The following is a 21,754-nucleotide window of genomic DNA, read 5'->3' on the forward strand; positions in this document are numbered from 1 at the left end:
TTTTTTTTAAATTAAGCTTTGATTCACCAGGTACACAGGTTTGACATCTTTGTTTAGCCACACACTATAAAGGATTTGGCAAACTTAAAACAGGTTAAGCTCTTACACACACACAGTTAGATTTAAGAAAACTTTATAGAGCTTAAAAAAAAAGGGTAAGAAACTTGTCCTGTTAATTAAATTCATTTCATTGAACTTTAACTATAATTTGCCTGAGAATTAAATAAATAAATGTGAGCTGACACGTTGGCGTGATGCAAATTTTTTATTGGGGGCAAAGGTAAATGAAAGGAAAAACAAGAGCATGGGTGTGAAATAGAATGAAGAAAATAATTGTGTTATCTCAGTTATCTTGTTTGAATCACTGGAAGACAGAATTGTAATTTAAATTTAAATTCCATTAATTGCACAGCTCTACCTGCTGAGTAATGCTCTCAGCCACAAAATTCCTGTCAATGTCAGGACTGCTGGGCAGACTTTTTACTATTCCCTTTATTTATTTTTAAAAAAATGTATCTCCTTCCTTTATCCTAACAGGGGTGCAGTGTGTAATGTGCTTCTCACCTGCTGTAAGGACAGCGTATGTCGGCTGTGGGCAGAGACACTGTTGCCAGGTGACAGCCTCCTGTCTGGTCACCATAAAAACCATTCTTGTGGCCAGCACAGCGAAACACTCAAATCTGCTGCTGGCCTCTCAAGGAAAAACGGCTGCAATGGAAAGACACACGGACAAACCTCACAAGAAGTAAGCCACTATGATTATATTTCCCGCTTAAAATAAACAGGCACTTTGCTAAAATGAATGCAGTCTAACTCAGCAATCCTGCAGTCAATTTTTACCTTTTATTTAAAGAGGTGTTGATTCAACTTTATGGTCATTTTCACACTAGTTGTCAGAGCTGTTTGTGAGTGGTGTTTCTGATTTAGGTTCACCATCACTGATATAAATTAGATACCCTATCGTTACTTTTAAAAATATTGGTGGAATTTTGTTTTGCAACAACAGAGTAGCCCTGCTCTGCCTTTTTTTTTTTTTTTTTTGTCCTTTTTTTTTTAAACACTATAACAGGGCTGTGAGCATATAGCCTCAATAAGCCTTAACAGCAACATAGGGTGTCACTGCTGGTAGCATGAGGCAATACTTGGACCCTACAGAGGTAGTCTAGCTCCTCCATGACGGCACATCAATACGCAAGATTAGGTCCAGCATTGCATGATCAGACTGTCCCACCAGGACCTTCGGGTTGTTTCTCAGTGTTTTATCTTTTTTTGAGTGATATTAATAATTGAGATGAACAGAATATGTAAAAAGACCGCATTTTATTTCGAATCATTTTGTTAAATTTTTATTTGGTAGCACTATAACAAAAGCTGAAATGATCATCAGCGTTGTGTATCACTTCCCTAGATGCTCCCATATTTAGCTGGTGTTCAGATGTCATGCTTTCTTTCCTTTCTGCTTTGATATGATCATCTGACAATGTTACACAGGCTGAAGAAATTTCATTTCATTTCATCACACTGTTGCATTGGAAACTTTGTGTTTACTGAGTATAACTTGTTGGTATCAAAATTATTGTTTGGAAAGCTGTATCACCCTCTAGTTTGTATACAGTGTCCAAAAAGATATCATTCATAATTTCCTGTGTAGTTAAAAACAAATAGTTCTAAATCAATTCCAAGCTACTGAATTTTTATGTCTTGCACAATGGTACTGCAGGGATGAGGGTAAAAGAACAAAGAAACAGAAAATTTAAAACAACTTTGAGAAAGGAGATGGAGAGCAACAAAGGCTTGGTAGAGTTAAAAGGAAAAATTAATGGGCTCAGGCATAAAGATGTTTTAAAAAAAAAAAAAAACTATTGGCCTTATTTCTGTAATCTGTGCAATACTTTAAAATTATAGCTGTGACCTTTAATGGATGCGTCACCTTTTTTTCTGTTCACTGGTGCGTTTTCTTTTTTGGAGTAGTGGTGTGTTCTGTAAGTGGCCTAGCTTCTTGATGACATCTTGGGGCATATTAGATTACAAGAAAATGAATACGTAGATTTCTCTACTGTGCCCTAGGGTGAATCCATAAGCGTACCTGTGTGGAATTATTCATTAGAAATCCCAACAAATTATCTTGCGAATCAGTGAAGTTAATTAAGCCCCAAATTTCTTGGTAAGCTGTTATTTGAGAACATCTGGAGGAGGCAGTGATATGAGATTTCGGTGTTTCTACTTGGATGTAAAATCATTTAAAAGTATGTGTATCTGCTTTGTCATATCTACAGCAATTCTTCATTGTGGGTGAATACATTTCAATACCTGCTGCTATTTTTATTTTACTCATTCTACACCTGTGAATCTGCATAAAATCAGTTATTTTGTTAAATAATCTCAGCTTTTAAATTTTTGGTTGTCATCGTTTAAGACTGATGTTTTGCTTTGTCGTGAGCATTCAGTGAGACTTATGTCTGCAACTGCAGATATTTAAATGCTACAGTGAAACAACAAATAAAGTCCAAATTACATAACCTAAATAACAAATTAACTTCAACCTTTCTTCTATACACTTCCACCCTTCCATGCTGCCAGTTTCTTCATGGTTCTGCTCTGTTTTAAGACAAATTGGGCACTTCACTTAAATGCAGTTTAAACATCAATACCAATAAATTAAAATCCCACCCTAAGGGGTACACCTGTTCACCATAGCGCAGTAGCTTGGTGCAGGCTGTAATAAGAGCAGTAAAGGCTTGTTAGTCGGCACAAGTTGATTAATTCACATCAACCTCCAAAAGGCAGGCTTAATATGGTTTGTTGTTTCAACCTGAAAAGGACAATAGGGAACTATGGTGTTTCGCTTCCCTGTCTTTTTAAACTTATTTAACAAGCTCTAAATTTCTACAGGTTGGTATAAGAGCTCAGTGCCTCTGTAATTTTGTATATACATTTGTATGGTATGGAGAAAGTCTACAGTCATAAAAACTAACATTTTGTCATGTAAGAAATTTTCTTTAATAATAATTGTGCTTGTTTTCTGCATAGTTGGATTTTCAAGAATCATGGCACTCCTCTTATCAGGACATACCTCAGCTTTCTTGGACCAGTGCCCTGCCTCACCTTCAGAGTGGACACTATAACCACAAGAAGAGCAGTATGCCCCATGCCAATGCTCTCTGCCATTTTCACATTGCTGCCAGCATCAACCCAGCCACAGGTTAGACTTGAACCTGCTCTGAAACAAGATCATAATCTCATTGATCCTCATCATTGGCATTTTGTTAAATACCAAAAGAAATCTCAAAACTTAATGAACTGAAGCTTCAAGATTACATAAACTTCTTGTTGAAGGATAAAACTAAAACACATTATTTGCTATTCCTGAACTATATAGAGTACATGGGTGGTTAACTCAGCTGGAAGTCAGAAGTCTTAACCTCTTGGCAAAAATACTATTAATTTTGCAGATTGCCAGAGGTTGTTTCTTTAACATTCCAGTGAGCTTGTGCTCAGTGAAAGCTGTTCAGAGTAACTCTGAGTATTTCATTTTGTTCCTCTCCATTTTAGTTGGGTAGCTTAATTTGACCTGAATTAAGATAAAAATCATGTAGACTGTTTCAGCCTTCAGGCTGAGAAGTCCTGCAGGATTTGTATGCTTGCATTATGTTTTAGGATACTAAACCATGCTAACATTCAAGGAAGTTAATTGGCTCCAGCAGATGTATTTTTGTCCTGCATGTCCGCAGCCCTGTCTAATGTATGTTTTTTGTTGTTGTTTTTTCACCCTAAATTTTTATACCTACTTATACCTTGTTATATTTCACAGACATTCCTCTATTGCCCTCCATCTCCTCTCTGAATTCTGTGGATGATGAGGAACCAGGAGGCCTATTTACTGTCCACTGGCTCAACAACAAAGAGCTTCACTTTACTTTAGCTATGGAAGTCTTCCTGCAGCAACTTCGAAGTAGTCTAGAGCAACAGAGCGAGTGCTCCAATGAAGGTAGAGAAATACAAATAATTTGAGACAATATTGGGTGTGCATACATTACCATCAGTCGTCTGCCAAAAACTGATTGCGCCTGTTGCCTGTTGATGACGTATTACCATGTATATGATCAAACAAAACAACATAGTCAGTGTGAAGCTCAGTGATGTACCAGAGTTTTCTCACTAAAATTCTCCGAGTCAAAGCCAAAGCAACTCATGTGAGTCGGTTGATTTAACAAATGATGAACTGGAAAATCACAAAGTGACACCTGGGGCTTCCGCGTTCCAAGTTTCAATGAGCTTTTTTCTAGCCTTGGAGTGTTTTTTTTGCAGCCTCCAGGTTTGTTGCCTGTAAATGTTGTATGTACTGCAGGTCTGATACTTGAGACACGTCAACATGTGCGGCACATAGCCTTGAAGTCCCTGGCTTAAACACAAAATCATACCGGGCACATTTCACTTGGTCACACCAAAATTGATGCTGCTCCAGTGACCTCATTGGATTTGAGATCTCAGATACTCCAATATTGTCCTGTAACTTGGATTGATCATAGTTCCAAGCGGCACAAGTCCCCCTATCTTTCAATGGTTGCTTGGACATCTTCCAATGGACGAAATCAAAAAGTAATAGCCATAGTGTTTGTACTGTTTATACTATTTCTGACCTTTGTCATTTATGCAGTCTCTGCTGGTGTATGTACACTATGGTGTGGTATGGTGGTGTTTGGTGTTGGTGGACAGCAATCCTTGCCCCCACTTCTGTTGAAGATTCCAAGTCATCTGTACCGGTTTCATTGTCGCCGCAGTAAATGAAGCGGTCGGCTGGTGAAGCTGATGTTTTCCCTGATGCATTGTTCTGCTTCTACCTGGTTCATTCCCAGGATTTTTTTGTGCCTCTGTGTTTTCTGGATCCTGTTAATAACGGCTTTGAAGCTCTTCGGCCCAGCTGTCCATGCCCTCTCCGACTCAGCCTGTGCCAGCAATGTCTCAGAAACCTGAGATTGCTATGCCGGGTTTCTCCACTCGTTGAGACCCATGTTCCAGCTCCAGTTCTAGCTCCTATCAGGGTTGGCCTGGTAAATGCCAGATCACTAACAAATAAAACATTTTAATTCTTCTGGACTTTTTTTCTGTGTGTGACTGAGATGTGGCAGAATGTTGGTGAGTCCAGTGCTCTATCTTAGCTTTTACCAGTGGATTGTTATTTTAACTCGCCATGGGTTTCAGGGTGAGAGGGAGGCACGGCGACTGTTTCCAAAAACGTTTCCAAATGTGAGCAGCGCTTTCTAAAATCCTCTTTCTTCAGTTTTGCATTTACCTTGAGATGAGTCATATTTGCTTGCCTAACCTGGAAATCTGTGACTCTGTATTCTCAGATCATCTGCCTGTTTTATTCAGTGTTTGACATGTAGTGCAGTTAAAACTTGGGCTTCTGTTTGGCACTGTTGGGTTATTAACCCTTCCACTGCGGCTCAGTTTTCTACTGCTTTTCATCAGCTTTGTGGCCCTTCTGAGCTCCTGTCCTCTGATACAGAAGAGCTTATTTCTTGGTTCTATGCTTCCTGTCAAACTGTCCAGGACTTGGTGGCTCCATTAAAAACCAGGAAGCCTAAGGCTAAACCTGAGCCTTGGTTTAGTGACAGAACTTGTGCCCTCTGGAGGAAATGTCACTGAGCTGACCGTAGGTGGAAAAAGGATATGCTGCAGGTTTCACTTCAAATTTTAAAGGACTGCTGGCATCACTTCCAGAACACTGTTAAAGAAGCAGAAAGGGAATATTTTGAAAATATTTCTTCCAACAGTCATAATCCCACGTGTGCTATTTAACATTATTGAGTCTGTGCTTAATATTTCACAGAATGCTTGTTTGGAAGCTTGTCCTGATGTGGACTAATTTTCAGCTTTTTTTTTTTTTTTATTGGGTAGGTTTCCACCACCGGAGCTCTTATCACAGCTCCTGACTTTGACCCCTCTATCTCTGTCCCTGCTGTTTTTACTCAGTTTGAGTCTGACTCTTTCACCTTTAGAGGATGTGGTTGGTCATATTAAGTCCTCAGGTTCCCCCATGATCCTGTTCCTCCAGGATTCTTTAAAGAAATTTTATCTAGTATAGGGCAGCCTGTTCTTGTCATTTATATATAGCAGTCTGTCCAGCAGTGTGGTTCCTGCTAATTTTAAACATACAGTAGTGCAGCCGCTGCTTAAGAAATCTGGCCTTGATCATACCGTGCTGGCTAATTATAGGCCTATTTCCACGCTGCCTTTTCTTTCTAAAGGTTTAGAGAAAATTGTACTTTGTCAACTAAAACAGTTTTTAGATGAGAACGGCATCCTGGAGGTTTTTCAGTTAGGTTTAAAAACCCTTCAAAGCACAGAATCTGCTTTAATAAGGGTCTCACATGTGACTCTGGTTACCACGTTGTTTTGGGTGTTTGCTTGACTTGCCTGCTGCCTTTGACACAGTAGACCACAACATTTTAATAACTCGATTACATCATTTAGTGGGCATCGGTGGCACTGTACTTAAATAGTTTAGGTATTACATGGCAGAATGTTTTCTGTGAACATTCTTGGTTCTGAATCATCTGCTGCCTCTGTAATGTGGCATCCCACAGGGCTCAATTGAAGGGCCACTGCTCTTCTTGCTGTATTTACTGCCTCTAGATTCTATCCTCAGAAGACATGGGATCTCATTTCATTGTTTTGCTGATTGTGAAATTTATTTGCCCTTGAAACAGAAACACTTTTGACAGCAGTGTTAATTTTTTTGACAGCAAATTTTGATTTAGTTTTAGTCATAGTCTTTTGTGAAAATGTAAATTTAGTTTTAGTCATAATTTAGTCATCTGAATAGTTTTAGTTTTAGTCTAGTTTTAGTTGACGATTTATCGTAAGAATATAGTGGACTAAATCTGCAGTTGATTTAGTCGACTAAAATATAAAGGGTGTAAAATGTAACTGCTTTTCTTCAGTTCCCTTGAATTAGTCATTATACACACTTACAGAAAATTAAACATTTATTAAAAGTTATGGAATATTATTAATAATATTAACATTTGCGTTTCACCTGCTTCCCACACACACCTGATCATTAAGATGTCATTGTGCGCACAAGGCACACAACGAAATGATCGTTCCAGATCACTCATCCAGAGACGAGCATCTGCCGTCATGCAGCCAGAGACCGTTAGGCAATGTGGTTTAAGTGTCTTGCCCAAGGACACAACGCAGCGCAGGGACAGAGGCTCGAACCTGCAACCTTCCGGCTGCAAGGCGAGCGCCTACCCGCTGCACCACTGCCACTTGTCTAACACCACCTTACTGAGATAATACGAGCGTTTTACAGCAGGACATGCTCTGAAAGGTACAGGGCAGTGTTCAGGACTAAGATTAGGAAAGGCTAATCCACCGCGGTGTGGAGATTTTTGCTAAACACAAACGCTAAACTGGGAAAAACACTTTACCCTGCGTGACATTAAAATGCTTACCTTTGCATGGAGATCTGGGTGCCTGGTTTGCAGATTTTGTTTAAGATTTGTCATGTTTTTATCCGAGATAGTTGCCCCACATGGTTTACACATCGTTTTGTTTGTCACAACGTCAAAGGGCAAATGTGTCCATACTTCGGCTCTTCTCTTTCTCCCTGCTGACATTGTTTACATAACTTAGTTCTATCGGAAGTAAAGACAAATCACAGGCTAGTTTGGTCTTTCTATGTTTAGAGCAAATTTGTGCAACTGTGTGTTTGATTGGATGTTTTCCTAATTTGTCCCGCCCTGTCACAAAATTAAATAAGTTCTGATTGGATGTCGACCCCGCCAACAATTTTCATCTCGTTTTCATTCGTTGACGAAAGTGTCAATTAATTTCGTCATCGTTTTTATCCTTTTAGGTAGTTTTTATTTAGTTATCGTCTCGTTTTCGTCATGAAAAAAAGGGTCATTGACGAAAACTATGACAAATATTTCATCAACAAAATTAACACTGTTTCACAGGAACTCGAAAGAGCCAGCACATAACCTTCTGTTTTGTTCTTCAGGCCTACATACAGTCAAAAGTTTGGACACATGAGTGTGTCCAAACTTTTGGCTGGTACTGTACCTTGTCGGTCTCTCAGCTCAGCAGACCAGCTGTTCCTGGAAGTACCGAGATACAGAGGGAAGCTCAGAGGGGACAGGGCTTCTCTATCATTGCTCCTAAATTATGGAATAACTTGCCTTTTTTATGTTAGAGAGGTGCCTTCAATGTCCATTTTTAAAGTTTTAAAGATCTTTTTTTCCTTGGCTTTTAACACCAGTGAGACCTAGTATTAAATTGTATGTTTTTAAACTTGAACGAATTTCTTTTTTCTGTATGTTTCAGTGTTCAGCACTTTCTGTCAGCTGTGGTTGTTTTAAAGTTCTTTTATAAAGATAGATGGTATGGTAAAAATACAGGAAACTTCACACACTGACCTATACTCAAAATGTACACAAACGATAAGGACCAAGTTGGCGGCTTTTCTCGGAGATACATGGTAATAAGTCATCAACATGCAGCACAATTTTTATGTTTACAATTTTTTTTTTTTTTTATGAATCTGATCAACGGAAAAAAAAATTGCTTGTAAAAAACTTAAAATGAGACAAGGATGGCTAAAATGAACTTTAATGGTCTGTATCAAAATAGTCCACAATCTGATGAAGCCAAAAACCAGAAAAAATTCATGGTGTTCTTATCCTTTAAGGTGTAATGAAACTATGACAACTAAATTCTATTCTAAAGGTTAGACTTTAACATATTGTTTGGTTACCATGATTTGCATCTTTTTTCCAGAGCCTGAAAATGAAGACGACTTTGAAGAAGAGGAGTACAGGCAAAGTGAACCTCAAGGGCCTGGAACTATGCAGCTGCCTGTGGCAGCAGTGGAGCACCAAGTGGATGTGCTGTTAGAGGAGTGGAATAAAGGGGCTGACATGCTGTTCAGTATTCATCCCATGGATGGCTCTTTGTTGGTCTGGCATGTGGACTGGTTAGATGAATACCACCCAGGCATGTTCAGGCAAGCTCAGGTACTTGGCTGCTGATGCACTTTATATAAAACAGTTGTATATTATCAATTCAATCATTCATTTTCTTTGTGATTTATGAGCAAAGGTATTTCACCAGTTTCTTTCCTTTTTATTTTCTATGGTCGTGTTTCAAAGGTCGATCTATAGAGAGACATGCAGTAAAGTAGGGCTGCACAATTAATAGAATTTTAATCTCAATTTTGTCTGCCAGCAATTACATTAACATGATTGACTGGTACCGAAAAGACATCATCTGCTGATAGAATGCAAAGCAAAAGCAAGTCAAGCGCTCCCCTGACCACATGGCTGCATGTGCCAATCACAGCTGTTCCCTGCACCATGCAGCTTGACATTTTCTCGACTAGTCTGGACAAGAAAAACTTCATTAAAAAACATATACAACAAAATTCAGATGTCAGGCACAGCAGAAGATGAAGCGCTTGTCCTTGAAGTGGGTCATCATCTGTTTGAAAATAGTTTGGATTTACTGCAAATGCTGATAACTACAAAGAAATCATATGCAAAGAGTGCTGTAGAGTTGTCTGTGCTGCAAAGTAACACAACTAACTTATTCAGCCACCTGAAAACATACCACAAACTGCAGTATAATTAATGCATGAAGGCCAAGAAAGACAATACAGTGGTTGTCAATGTGAATAATCCAACATCAACTAAGACGTCCATAAAAGCAAGCCTGTGCAGTGCATAACCATCCAGCTCTCAGATGCACTGTGCTGGTTGCTTTTATGGCACTGAAATCACCCATGCAATTGCATTATATTTGGCCAAAGGTAAATGTCCAGTGAGTAACAAAGGCTTCAGGAAAATGGCCAACATACTAGAAAAAAGATATGTTATCTTCTCTGCTATTATTTTTTCCAAAGTGGAAATACCTGCAAAAGATTTGCTACAATTTCAGTTAACATCCATTTTACAGGTTCAATGGATGGAGTGAAACACTTTATTTTTCTTTTAAGCAAGGTTTTAAATAAATGCACTTGTCGCTAAAATCAATCAATAATCCTGACAAATAATCGTGATCTCAATATTGATCTAAATAATCATGATAATAAATTTGGCCATAAGTGAACCAAAGATTAATTATGTTTTGGCTTTAGAATTTAATTAACATTGTAAATTAAGCAGACTTTCCTTTGAACACTTGTTTGTATTCACAGTTTCAGAAAGTGCATAAGTACTTTATGGGGAAATCATACATTTATCATCACAATAAGGTTGAGTTATTTTGACAGCTGTGATGTCTTCGAAAGCCATTCACACCATTGTTATATTGTAATTATCTGACTTCATATCCAGATCAGACATTCCTTAGTGCATTTTTATGAGCAGTAAAATAATGAGGACTGAGAATCTGGTCAGTCAGGCAAGGCACCTAAGAGAATCTCAGATTTCATTAGCATTCAGATTGATTAGGCCTGACTGCTTTAATTAGTTTATACAGACAGGATCTTGGTATTATAATGAGCATAAGTTGTTGTTAAGCTGTTGGGCTTTCTTTTCCTTTTATTTTTTTATTTGCATGTATAAAGAAGGCTGTATCCCATGAGTCTCTGGTAGTGTCTTTATGACATAAATTATTTTAGGAAGTTATTGGTAACCTTTTTAACAGAGATTAGAAGAATTTCAGCCCTTTTGTTAAATTTAATTGTGTCATCTGTGTTGTTGTAACATTCATCAAGTAACTTTAGGTTTTAAATAAGTTTTGTTTATTTCAAGTTAAACTAGAAATGCTTGAGTTCTCCTTACCCTCTCCTTAAATCTGAGCTGCAGCTTGGTGTCGCTTTTCATTACATTACTGTGATACATCTCTTTTCTCTCTCAGGTGTCATTTGCATCCCGTATTCCTGTAGCGTTCCCTGCAGGTGATGCAATCTCCCTGAGCCAGAGTGTGGTAATGTATGCCTGCAATAAGAATGTGGATCTAGCTATCCAACATGGCAGACAGCGACCGCCTGGGAGCACGTTGCCTCAAGCCAAATCTGCTCTAATAAGCTACGGAGGTCAAGGAAAAGCTACATCCAGCAGTAGTCTTCGATTAAGCATATTCACCCCCAATGTCCTCATGATCTCCAAACATGCTGATGGCTCTCTAAACCAGTGGGCAGTCAGCTTTGCAGAGGACTCTGCTTTCTCGACTGTGCTCAGTGTCTCTCACAAGTCACGGTACTGTGGTCACCGCTTTCACCTCAATGACCTGGCCTGTCACTCACTGCTCCCTCTTCTCCTCACCACCTCACACCACAATGCCTTGAGGACGCCAGAGGCAGATAGCATCTTGGTTCCTCCAGAGGCCGCCTCCTCTGGTTTTTCTCATGCCACATCTCTATCTCGTGGGTCACGGCCCAACCGGGTGTCCCTGAGTGTGGTTTCCCAGGATCCTAATGCGATCTACAGTGAGCTGATTTTATGGAGAGTGGACCCTGTCGGCCCGCTGTCTTTGTCAGGCGGGGTCTCAGAGCTAGCTAGGATCAATTCTCTCCATGCATCAGCATTTGCTAATGTAGCCTGGCTGCCCACGCTCATTCCAAGCAGCTGTTTAGGTGAGAAAATATTATTGTTCAGTGACTGTTAAGTATTTTATTGTCTGTTGTTTTAGCTAGCAGGACATAATGAGATTTTCCAAGCAGATGCTTTTTGGGGGGGCTTGATTGACATGAAAGATGTGCATTGTTTTCTGAATAGTGAGTGAGTGTTAAATCTCAGTAGTCTTTATGCTTGACTTGTCTTTTGTTTATTTAGAAAAAACAAGTATAATGCCAATAACTCTCAGTTCTTTTTCCTTTTAGGTTTGTACTGTAACTCTCCCAGTGCCTGCTTCGTGGCAAGTGACGGCCAGTCACTCAGGCTTTACCAGGCTGTTATTGAGGCTAAGAAACTTCTGAGTGAACTCTCCAATCCTGAAATATCAGTAAGTGGTCAAGCATGACAATTTTTATGTACACCAGTAGCAACACTCAGACTTTTGCCAAATCTGTCAAATAATATGTGTCACTATCTTACCACATCATAACTTTGAGTGTTGCCTTTGGGTGACTTGGTGGAGAAAATTACTCCAGACAAAATTATATAACATGAAACATATAGTGATGGCAGCAAAACAATTATAACTCAAAACAGCAAAGCAGCATGCAGCAAGAAGAGATGATTAGTTTTATTTATTAATTGAATTTCTTTCTCTTATTGCATTTAATGTGCCACTTTTACAGGATGGTGATATTTTCAAAATGGTGCAAAAAATAATTTGCCTGCATATTTAAACTATGTGATACTCATTTGTAAATATGTGCAGATAAGTTTTTATGTTTGTCTCCTTTCAGAAATATGTTGGGGAGGTTTTCAACATCATCAGTCAGCAGTCCACAGCAAAACCAGGGTGTATTATAGAACTGGATGCCATTACTGACTTTGTAAGTATGCATGAAGTCCAAGAAAACTGGATTTTTTTCTCATCTGGAACAAAACTCTTCATCCTTTTTTAGACTTTTTCTGATTATCTCATGTAACAGTTGAGGGACACTGTCAAAAATCTTTAAAGGTTTTTCCCTTGGGGGGGTAAGGGGGGGGCACTTTTGAATTGCAAACCATTTGTGGCATGAAGCATTCTGCAGTGGACTGTGTCTCTGAAAGGTCAACCACAAAAATAAAGGGGGAAAAAAAAAACCAACTTCCCTCATCTCCTCAGGCAGTTTGTGTGTGTGCATGTCTGCATGCGTTTTTGTGTACAGTATGTATGTCTGTATGTACCCTTAAAGCAGCTTGTGTCTATGTCCATGTGTAGACAAAAGATAATCTTCAGAGTCTACATCTGATTTAGTTTGACCATATATGCTGCTGTTCTCTACAGCAAGGGAAGGAGACCCAGCTTCTGCATGTTTTTGAGGAACATCTGATTCTTGGCACTGAGATAACCGAGAGCACAAATGAAACTCCAGACTCTCCTCACACTGGTATAGACATTTTTTCATGGTTTTCATGCTGATATTTAATAGCAGCTGTTTGTGCCTCCATTAACATTCACTGTATGTGTGGGTTTTTTTTTTTTTGTTTTTTCCCTTCCTTGCAGTCTCCAGTAAACCAGCCTTCTCGGCCCGCTTTTTTCTGGTGGTTGTAGAATTAACTCCAACAGGTCGCTCACTCCTTCACATGTGGCATCTCCATCTTGCTGCTCAACCTGTCACCATGGGTGGGTACTTTGGATACAATATCCTACCTACATCCTGCTGTATATGAATGCAGACCTAAAGGATATATTTTTAATACAGGTTAAAGGGTTAAAAGAGCGAAAAGCACTGCCAAATTGTAATTAGTCAATAAGTCAGTAATGACTTTATCACTGTAGATGCCTTAGATTTTCAGTTCCAAGTTCATTTTTTTCTCTTGCAAACATGTGACAAATCTGCTGTGTAAAAGTGGTGAAATTATTAACAGTATCTCTGATTGAAAAATAGCTCCTGTGTGCTGTAGCCATATGGTGATTCATCTTCTGAAAGATTTATAGATTCTTCAAATAATGACTCTGGCGCAGTGTAGTAATGTTGAATAAATTTGACCAAGCCTAACTTTTCTAAGCATTTTCCCACTTTTTTATTAATTTTTTTTTTATATCCTCCCCAGAGGAGACCACGGCACAGAAGGATCCCACCACAACTTCTCCGCTGAACAGTTCTCAGTTTGTCTATGACACACACAGTTCTTCAATTACTCAGAAGAGTAAATCCTGCACTTCTAATCTGCAGAGTGCCTGTCGCCTCAGCCTCACAAAACACAGGCTGTACAGCCAAGAGCTGGCTCTTCCCACAGGAGTGGAAGCCATCAGTGTTGCTCCTTCGGCAGGTGAGGGGACACATTCACATACTAAGGATGCAAAACAAAGTCACTCTGTTTACTGATGCACGTATAGACTTAGGTTCAAATTTGATGTTGTTGCTTGAACTTTAAATTCTAAAGAACTGGTCCAATTAGCCGATTGAAGATGTTATTTTACTGATATATTAGACCTGAAGTAGATAACACGTATACATATAAATCTTTGCCAATGACATCCACACATTGGTCACTTTTACATTAATGTTCCTCACAACTTTATTCAGACATACCCACAACACTGACAGAATGAGCACAGTACTTGAGATATAATTTATTATGCACAAGACTTGACAGTTCAGTAAGTGATACATAATGGATCAGCACAGAGTTTTCTTAACTGGGTGGTGCAATTTTGTTATTTAGAGAAACTATTATAACATGATTATAACATAAACATGGGAAAACATTCGCACACACTTTTGGTGAACACATCAGACAATTAGTAAACTGTAGCTTATAAATGACAGCTTACCTGTCTGAAGTAAAGTCCACAGTGTTTGCTATAAAATCCTCATCACTGTCCCTATGTCTGGGATAATTTAGTATAAATAATAAATGAATGCTCTTGTGCCGTATGTGTAAATAGGCACAACTCTCTCACTTAAAAAATAAAAAAAGCTTATGAATGGATTTTGCTGCTATCTGATCCTGTGGGGTATATAAGAAACTCAAAAAAAATGCAAAACACTTAAACAGCTGAATGCTACCAACGAACTCAGATCATTAGAACTCAGATAATAGTGTTGTCTTATTAATCTGACTGTCATAAACTCTGTCTTCCTTCCTTGTGTTGTATAGATATGATTTTGGCCCTCTGGCCACCAAAGGCAGGCAGACTGTGTCTGTTCCACTAAGTGTGAATGTTGGAGCTAGAATGTGAAAATACCTGATTGTGCAGGGGATAAGTTTATCACCCTTAGGTTAAACCTAGTAAAATTGCTGCACGAGTGTTAAGGAAAATTAACCAAGGTGCACAGTGAGACAAGAAGCTGACTCAGATTCATAGAAAGGAATAGTATGAAGGAGAGAAAAGGCTGCTTCTAATATTGGAATGAAACATAGAAACATACAATTATGTTTTTTTTTTTCTTTGTTTTCATTCTTCACATTCTACATAGCAGTTGAAAAAAATCTGCCAAATGTCTTTAAAACTGAAAAAAATGAACTGAAATTAAGCTCTAAAAGGACATTACAATTTAAACCTTTCTTTGCTAACGGTGCATCTCCTTCTCAGGTCACCTGAGTGCGTCATGTTCTCTGCCAGCTGGCCGTGTGCCTTACCTCCTTGCTACTTCCTGTTCTGATGGAAAGGTGCGCTTCTGGAGGTGTAATGTTGTGACAACAGAGCCCCCCATGATGGACAACTGGGTGTACCAGTGGGAGGAGTGGCCTCTCCTGGTGGAGGAAAGACTTCCCAGCAGCAGCGCAGTAAGCGTGCCAGGCCGCCCCATTGAGGTTAGCTGCTGTCACACTGGACGGTTTGCAGTCGCCTACAAGCAGATGCCTAGCACACCTCTGAGCTTATCACCTCATCTGAACTCTCATGGACCTCTGAATTCTCCCCCTGCCTTTGCATCCTCCCCATTTGTACACTACAGCACAACCAACGCCCACCTGACCCCAACCCTTAATGTGCCGTATAGCCCAAAACCCCTTCAAAGCCCTAATTCATCAACCGCTCGAGAGCCGCTGGTCCACATTGGCATCTTCCAGTGCGAGTCCACTGGCGGTTCGCAGTGGATTCTGGAGCAGACCATAGTATTGGACAACACAGATTCCACATCCAGCTGTGCTTTAAGCAGTAGCACAGCTGGAAGTGCCAGTATTCCAAGTAACATGGATTCATCTGTACGAAACGAGAAATGTCTTGCTTCCACTGGTAAGAGCCTGGTTCACTTGGACTGGGTTTCCCAGGAGGATGGGTCACACGTTCTGACAGTTGGCATTGGGACAAAGATATATATGTATGGGCGTCTATCCGGAAAGCCTCCAGATCTGGGTCTGTCTTCTGATGCTAACAGAGACCAAAGTTTGTCTCGCCTGGTTCTGCTTCGATCAGTCAGTTTGTTCTCTTCTGTCGAAGGCTCACCACCTATCCCAGTCTCCCTGTCCTGGGTACGAGATGGAATCCTGGTAGTCGGCATGGACTGTGAGATGCATGTCTACTCTCAGTGGCAGCCTCCAGCACCACCCAAACCTATTATCACAATTGCCCAGGACAGAGACATCAGCAGCAGTGTTTCCTCCATAATCTCAGCTGTCAGACAATGCCAGGAGGAGGGCCTCAGCCCTGGTGCCCCCACATCTTCACTGACTCTTCCCAAAAAGGCCCTGACAAGATCAATGACGAGTTTGGCTCAGAAACTCAGTGGGAAGAAAACAGCTTATGACCTGCCTGTGGAAATGGAAGATTCTGGTCTTTTTGAAGCAGCTCACCAACTCTTTCCAACTCTACCCCAGTACCACCCGGTACAGTTATTGGAGCTTATGGACCTAGGGAAGGTAAGTTAAATAAATTATTCAGTTGCTGGCTGTAGTTGGTCTTTAGCAGTAGTAGGCTTTATACAAGGTTTAAGCAATAAGTCCAAAAACTGAGCTGGGGTTTAAAAAAAAAAAAAAAAAGTCTCTGTCTAGTCCATCTAGTCCGATTACTCTTGAGCCTCTAAAAATGGGGACTACTGGTATGTTTTTAAATATCTGTAATTCCTAAACAGTTAATTCAGTACTTTTGTTGAACTGCTTGAATTCAAGCTGAAAGTCTACACTTCAGTCACATCTATATATACTCTATTTATATAGTGCCAAATCACAACAACAGTTGCCTCAAGGCGCTTTATATTTTAAGGTAAAGACCCTACATTGATACACAGAAAACTCCGACAATCAGCCTGACCCCCTATGATCTATTTGTGGATTATCTGATGATTTTGCTTGTGTGGTCTCTCTTTTCCCTTTGTCTCCTGTGCTCTTTCTTTCAGCCTTCTTTTCTTTGTGTCTCTGCTTGCAATATCCTGCTCCCCATTTCTCATTTCCTGTTTTATTTCTGTCTTCCAACATTGCATTCTTTCTGTCTCTCTCTCTCTATCCTCTCCTACTTTCTCCCTTTGTATTTAGTGCAGGTCCTTGCTCTCCAACTCCTCACTTTTCTCCCAAGCCAGTGTTTTCCAAAAATAATTTGGTAAAATTGTATGTTCTTTGTTTTTGAATTGACATTCATTTTTCTTATAAAATAACATAATGACAATGTAATTTAGCATATTTATTTTAATTGAGGCTATAGGTTCTATGGTAATTAGGCCTACATTGTTTGGATACTTATGTTAGTTGTTGTTGTTGTTGTTGTTGTTGTTTGTATTGAACAACAAAGGGAGATTGTGCTCACCCTTTCTTATCTCCATTAACTCCTCAGTTTCTTTATCTCTGTCTCTTCATTTTGCCCCATATTTCCTCTCTTTCAAAGCTGATTTAATGATTGATTGCAGTCCATCCATTTTTGTCTGTCAAGGAAGAAATTAAACACACCGGGTCCATTTATCTGTATGTTACAGACTTCCATTTGGATGATAATGGAATAAATCCCTGAACTATGCAGCCACAACTCACTTGACAGAATTTTATATTAAACATCCTATCAAATTTAATAACTCATTAATTGAAGGTGCTGGAATGCCATTCCAGATCCCACTTTAACCCCTGCGTGAATACACAGGACACATTTGGTGAGGATGTGTTTGACTAAATTTAAGTATTATTAAGTAGGTGGCTTCCAGTTACCTGTATGATCCTTGCTTGTTAATGCAGCTTCTTGTGTGGTTTCTTGACTAAGTGCTGAATAAAGATTTTACAGTAAAGCCACTTCACCCACTCTGTAATCAATAAATGACAACATCAGTTATCTTGGGTTGGTACAATACCTTTGAAGCACAGAAGTAGCATCATTTACAGGCAGTTATTTAATGACATTCATTATACACACTTCAAAAAATTAATAGATATCTGGATTAGTGACTTCCAAGGTGGGTATAGCCCATGTGTGCACATAAGCTTCTTGACTAGTTATTAAGTAAGTTTTATCACTAATTCCACAAGATCTAAGGCTGCAGTAAGGTAGACAATACATTTAGAAGCAATGAAAAATGTCAACAATCTGTTTTTGTTGTGGTTGCCATTATGTTGACATTATCCATCTTTCTTAAGGTTCACCGTGCCAAAGCTATCCTCTCCCATCTTGTGAAATGCATTGCTGGGGAAATTGTGAAGCTTCAAGACAGTTCCACCAGTCATGAGAAACGTGTGCGCTCTCGAACCATCAGCGCTGGGGGCAGCACAGCCAGGGACCAGAAGATGTTCAGCAAAGCGGAGAACTCCCCTCCTGACTACACAGAGATAAGCTCCATCCCTCCACTGCCTCTTTATGCACTTCTAGCAGCTGATGAGGACACACCAAAACCTGGTGGGTATCTACATCATGTGATTCAAGAATATGTATATTTACTAATGAATAAAAGAATAGTAAAATGTGAGTAGCACTGATAGGCTTGGCAAAGGAGTATACCAATTTTTGGAAAATCAACAGTAAAAAGTACAAAATAAATAAAAGTACAAAATAAACCATTAAAGTATACACTAAAAATTCATCTCCGATCCACAAACAACAAAGGTCCCCCAGTACAGTGTCATATATACACATATTATTGTTAAACATCATCTGTATCAAACTGGAAAGAACAGTCAAATTTCCAACACAAAGATAGAAAACATTACACTAGCCCACATGTACCAGAAGTGGCAGCTGACCAAGAGGATAATTAGAGAAAAGGTCTTAAATCAAATTCTTCATTCAGTCCAAATGGACAAAGAGTATTGAGTGTAGTGTTATTTGTATTTTTTCTTCCCCTCATTCTTACATTGTGACAAGGACTGTTGTAACGGTGTATTCTTAGATGTTTTCAGGTATGCTACACTGATGTGAGGTTTTAAAAGTGCTTTTTCCTATTTGTTTCTTATTTATGTGATTGACTAGTCTAGTACATCCATGTTTCAAGTGTTCTTTGTCCTATTTTTTTCTCGGACATTGAATGGCACCTGTCACTCAATTTCTTGGTGACGGGTGGGTATTTAAACAGGTGTGTAGCATTACCTTGTTAAGTCTGAAGAAGGGCATTCCAGCCCGAAACATTACTGCTTTTAAATACTGATGGATTAAAAATTCTCAAGGAGCTTTTTTGGTGTGCGGACCTCCTCCTTTTTCATTGAGTTTTGCTTGGATCCAGCACCCTGGTTAAATTTTTTGGATGTGCATGTTTCTCCTTGATTAAGTTGTTTTATTAACCTATCATTTTGAATGAAAATAAATCAAAGGCAGGAGCCTCATGTCAATACCCATTCATATAAAAAGCAAGCTTGAATCCATCAGAATGACAATGAGATGAATGACTTGCTTGGCAGCATTCTGTAAAGAACTTGTTGCTGTCTTTCAGCAGGCCCAACACTTATGTGGCAGCCAATTAATATTAACAATAGGTCTGCAGCTGGCAACTAGAGATGTCAGTAAATCTGAGTGAACCACAGATTTCTTATCCCATGTGAATATTGCAGCATAAAACACAGATGTTTGGCGATAATTTCTGAAGGCCATATCCATGTGATTAGGGCTTGTTCCTCTGGCGGCAATAACAGCCCTGAACATAAAACTAAAGCTAGACTAGTTATGACAACTTGATAGTACTGAATTTAAAATGAATGTTTGTAACTTTTCCAGAGTACGTCTACAGATCTGTCAAAAATCAAAAATGTTCTGCAGGTATGCATTAAAGAAGTTACACAAACAAGAACAGAGAAGCCATATTTACATTGGAAAACCAGTTACAGTTATTAACCACCTTGCCTTAAGTTGGAAAAACTGAGGATAACAGCTACACTTCCTTTTGGTTTTCCCACATTGTCTGTCTGGGGAGATGCATGTATTATTTATTTATTTTATTTATTTTAAACCTCTGATATTTTTATCTGCCATCTTCCCAGCAGGAGGTTACTTTTCTTCAGGCCTCTTGCGAAATACTAGTCTAATTTAACTGTGTCCCACACTTCCCTACAGATAAAGTGGGCAGTGTGAGTGGAGATAGCGGGCATGGTTCCAGCCACACTGATGCTTATGATGAGCTCTTTCACACACCTAACACGGGGGATCTGGACCCACTGGATAATGATCAAGAGGAAATGGGGAATAAGGTTAGTTTGCTGGTTTGTTTTTGGTTACAGGAGATTTTTATTTATTTATTTATTTTAAATGAGAGTGGTATTACTTTGAGATCTTTTGGTATCCCAGTGTGTAGATTACTGAAACAATAATTCAGACTGGGAGTTAGACTCTGTCCCAGCCACTCAATGCACGCAAACCACAAGACTGTTTATTTTGCAGGCAAATCTTATTCGGTCATGTATCAGGTAACAGACTATTTATGCATTAGTTTCTGGGAGGGAAATTAAGCAGCTTTATTTACAAATTACAGGCTTGGGACTTACCAAGGATTCAAACAGGCTTGGTAAGTCCCAAGGCTATCTGAATCCAGCATTTTAAAGGCATGTTATGGATATATGTGCTGTTGTGGAAACTTTGACGCCAGGTTCACTCAGACATGCAGACTCAGATGTTTTATGCAGAAGCATTTACTGCTGCAAGCTCAGGATTGGGCGTAGTACCACCCAGTTCTGAAGTAAATATTCATTCTACGTAGTTACTTTATTACAGTCTAAGGCTAATATATTTTTAGCTTTTAATCTAAAAAATATAAAATCAAAGCCTCCTGAAATTGGATAGAAGAGACACCTCTTAAAACAGATTAGGATAGACTAATCTAAGGCAGCTACATCATTATGACCTGCAAGATCTTCCCAAAGAGACACTTGGGGGTTTTTTTTGGTTTGTTTTCTTTTGTTTTGTTTTTGTTTTCTTACAGGTGTACCCACAAAAAAGGAATGCAGTATAGGTTCTATTATACAACAGAAATAAATCAGATACACATTCAGACATAAAGTATTTAAAAAAATACACATCCTCTGTTTGAAACTTCTAAATATATATTAAATTTACCCCTCCCTACCTAATGCATTAAAAATCTATCTACATTATTCACTAAGTTTCTAGATTTTTGTCAGAAGATGCATTTGAAAAAAATTTAAAAATGTATTATTATTTTGTTAATTATTATTTTATCATTAATTTGTCATTAATTTATACATAGAATGTCATGCTGAAACTGGGAAACTGAATCCAGTCACGCTGCCTTCTGTTTTTATTTTCTGACTTTGTTTTGTCTTTTATAAATTGTAAATATCAGATTGACACTTTCTGTCTCTAGGTTATAGACCTATCCCAGTACAGTCCTACGTACTTTGGTCCAGAACATGCCCAGGTTCTGTCCAGCCATCTCCTCCACTCCAGTTTGCCAGGATTAACTCGTATAGAGCAGATGTCTCTCATGGCGTTAGCTGACACCATTGCTTCTACAAGCATAGACCTCAATGACAGCCAGGGCAAGAACAAAGGTACTGCAGGGAAATAACATAAACACAGACTTTTCAGATAGATAGAAATTTAGTAAATAAGCTCTCCTATCATTTTCTCTTTTCCCACCAGGGGGAGAGACATTGGATGAGTGTGGTCTGAAGTTCTTGCTAGCTGTCAGACTTCACACTTTCCTGTCTACCTCGCTGCCTCCAGCCCACAGAGCACAGCTACTACGGCAAGGTACACAATGGTGTTGTAGTTTTCAAGCAAGGTTTCTTTTTATTTCAGTCAGATGTCTTTCAAAACTGATATTTTGAGTTTGAACATCTTT

At 39.1% G+C, this 21,754-nt stretch overlaps 1 protein-coding gene across 3 annotated transcripts in view; it reads left to right on the forward strand.

Moving 5' to 3' along the window:
* Positions 1–21,754, forward strand: part of dmxl1 (Dmx like 1) — a 65,295-nt gene that overhangs the window by 10,365 nt on the left and 33,176 nt on the right. For all 3 annotated transcript variants that reach the window (XM_030736957.1, XM_030736958.1, XM_030736959.1), the window contains 15 exons: positions 538–745; positions 3,031–3,202; positions 3,812–3,988; positions 8,791–9,026; positions 10,870–11,587; positions 11,834–11,955; positions 12,365–12,454; positions 12,892–12,994; positions 13,111–13,230; positions 13,662–13,880; positions 15,148–16,415; positions 18,111–18,366; positions 20,011–20,144; positions 21,275–21,461; positions 21,553–21,663. In XM_030736957.1, the coding sequence (XP_030592817.1) occupies positions 538–745; positions 3,031–3,202; positions 3,812–3,988; positions 8,791–9,026; positions 10,870–11,587; positions 11,834–11,955; positions 12,365–12,454; positions 12,892–12,994; positions 13,111–13,230; positions 13,662–13,880; positions 15,148–16,415; positions 18,111–18,366; positions 20,011–20,144; positions 21,275–21,461; positions 21,553–21,663 (4,121 nt within the window). The remainder of the gene's footprint in view (positions 1–537; positions 746–3,030; positions 3,203–3,811; positions 3,989–8,790; positions 9,027–10,869; positions 11,588–11,833; positions 11,956–12,364; positions 12,455–12,891; positions 12,995–13,110; positions 13,231–13,661; positions 13,881–15,147; positions 16,416–18,110; positions 18,367–20,010; positions 20,145–21,274; positions 21,462–21,552; positions 21,664–21,754) is intronic.

The sequence above is a fragment of the Archocentrus centrarchus genome, chromosome 9 (genome assembly GCF_007364275.1).
Source record: "Archocentrus centrarchus isolate MPI-CPG fArcCen1 chromosome 9, fArcCen1, whole genome shotgun sequence".
In the NCBI taxonomy this organism is placed as follows: Eukaryota; Metazoa; Chordata; class Actinopteri; order Cichliformes; family Cichlidae; genus Archocentrus; species Archocentrus centrarchus.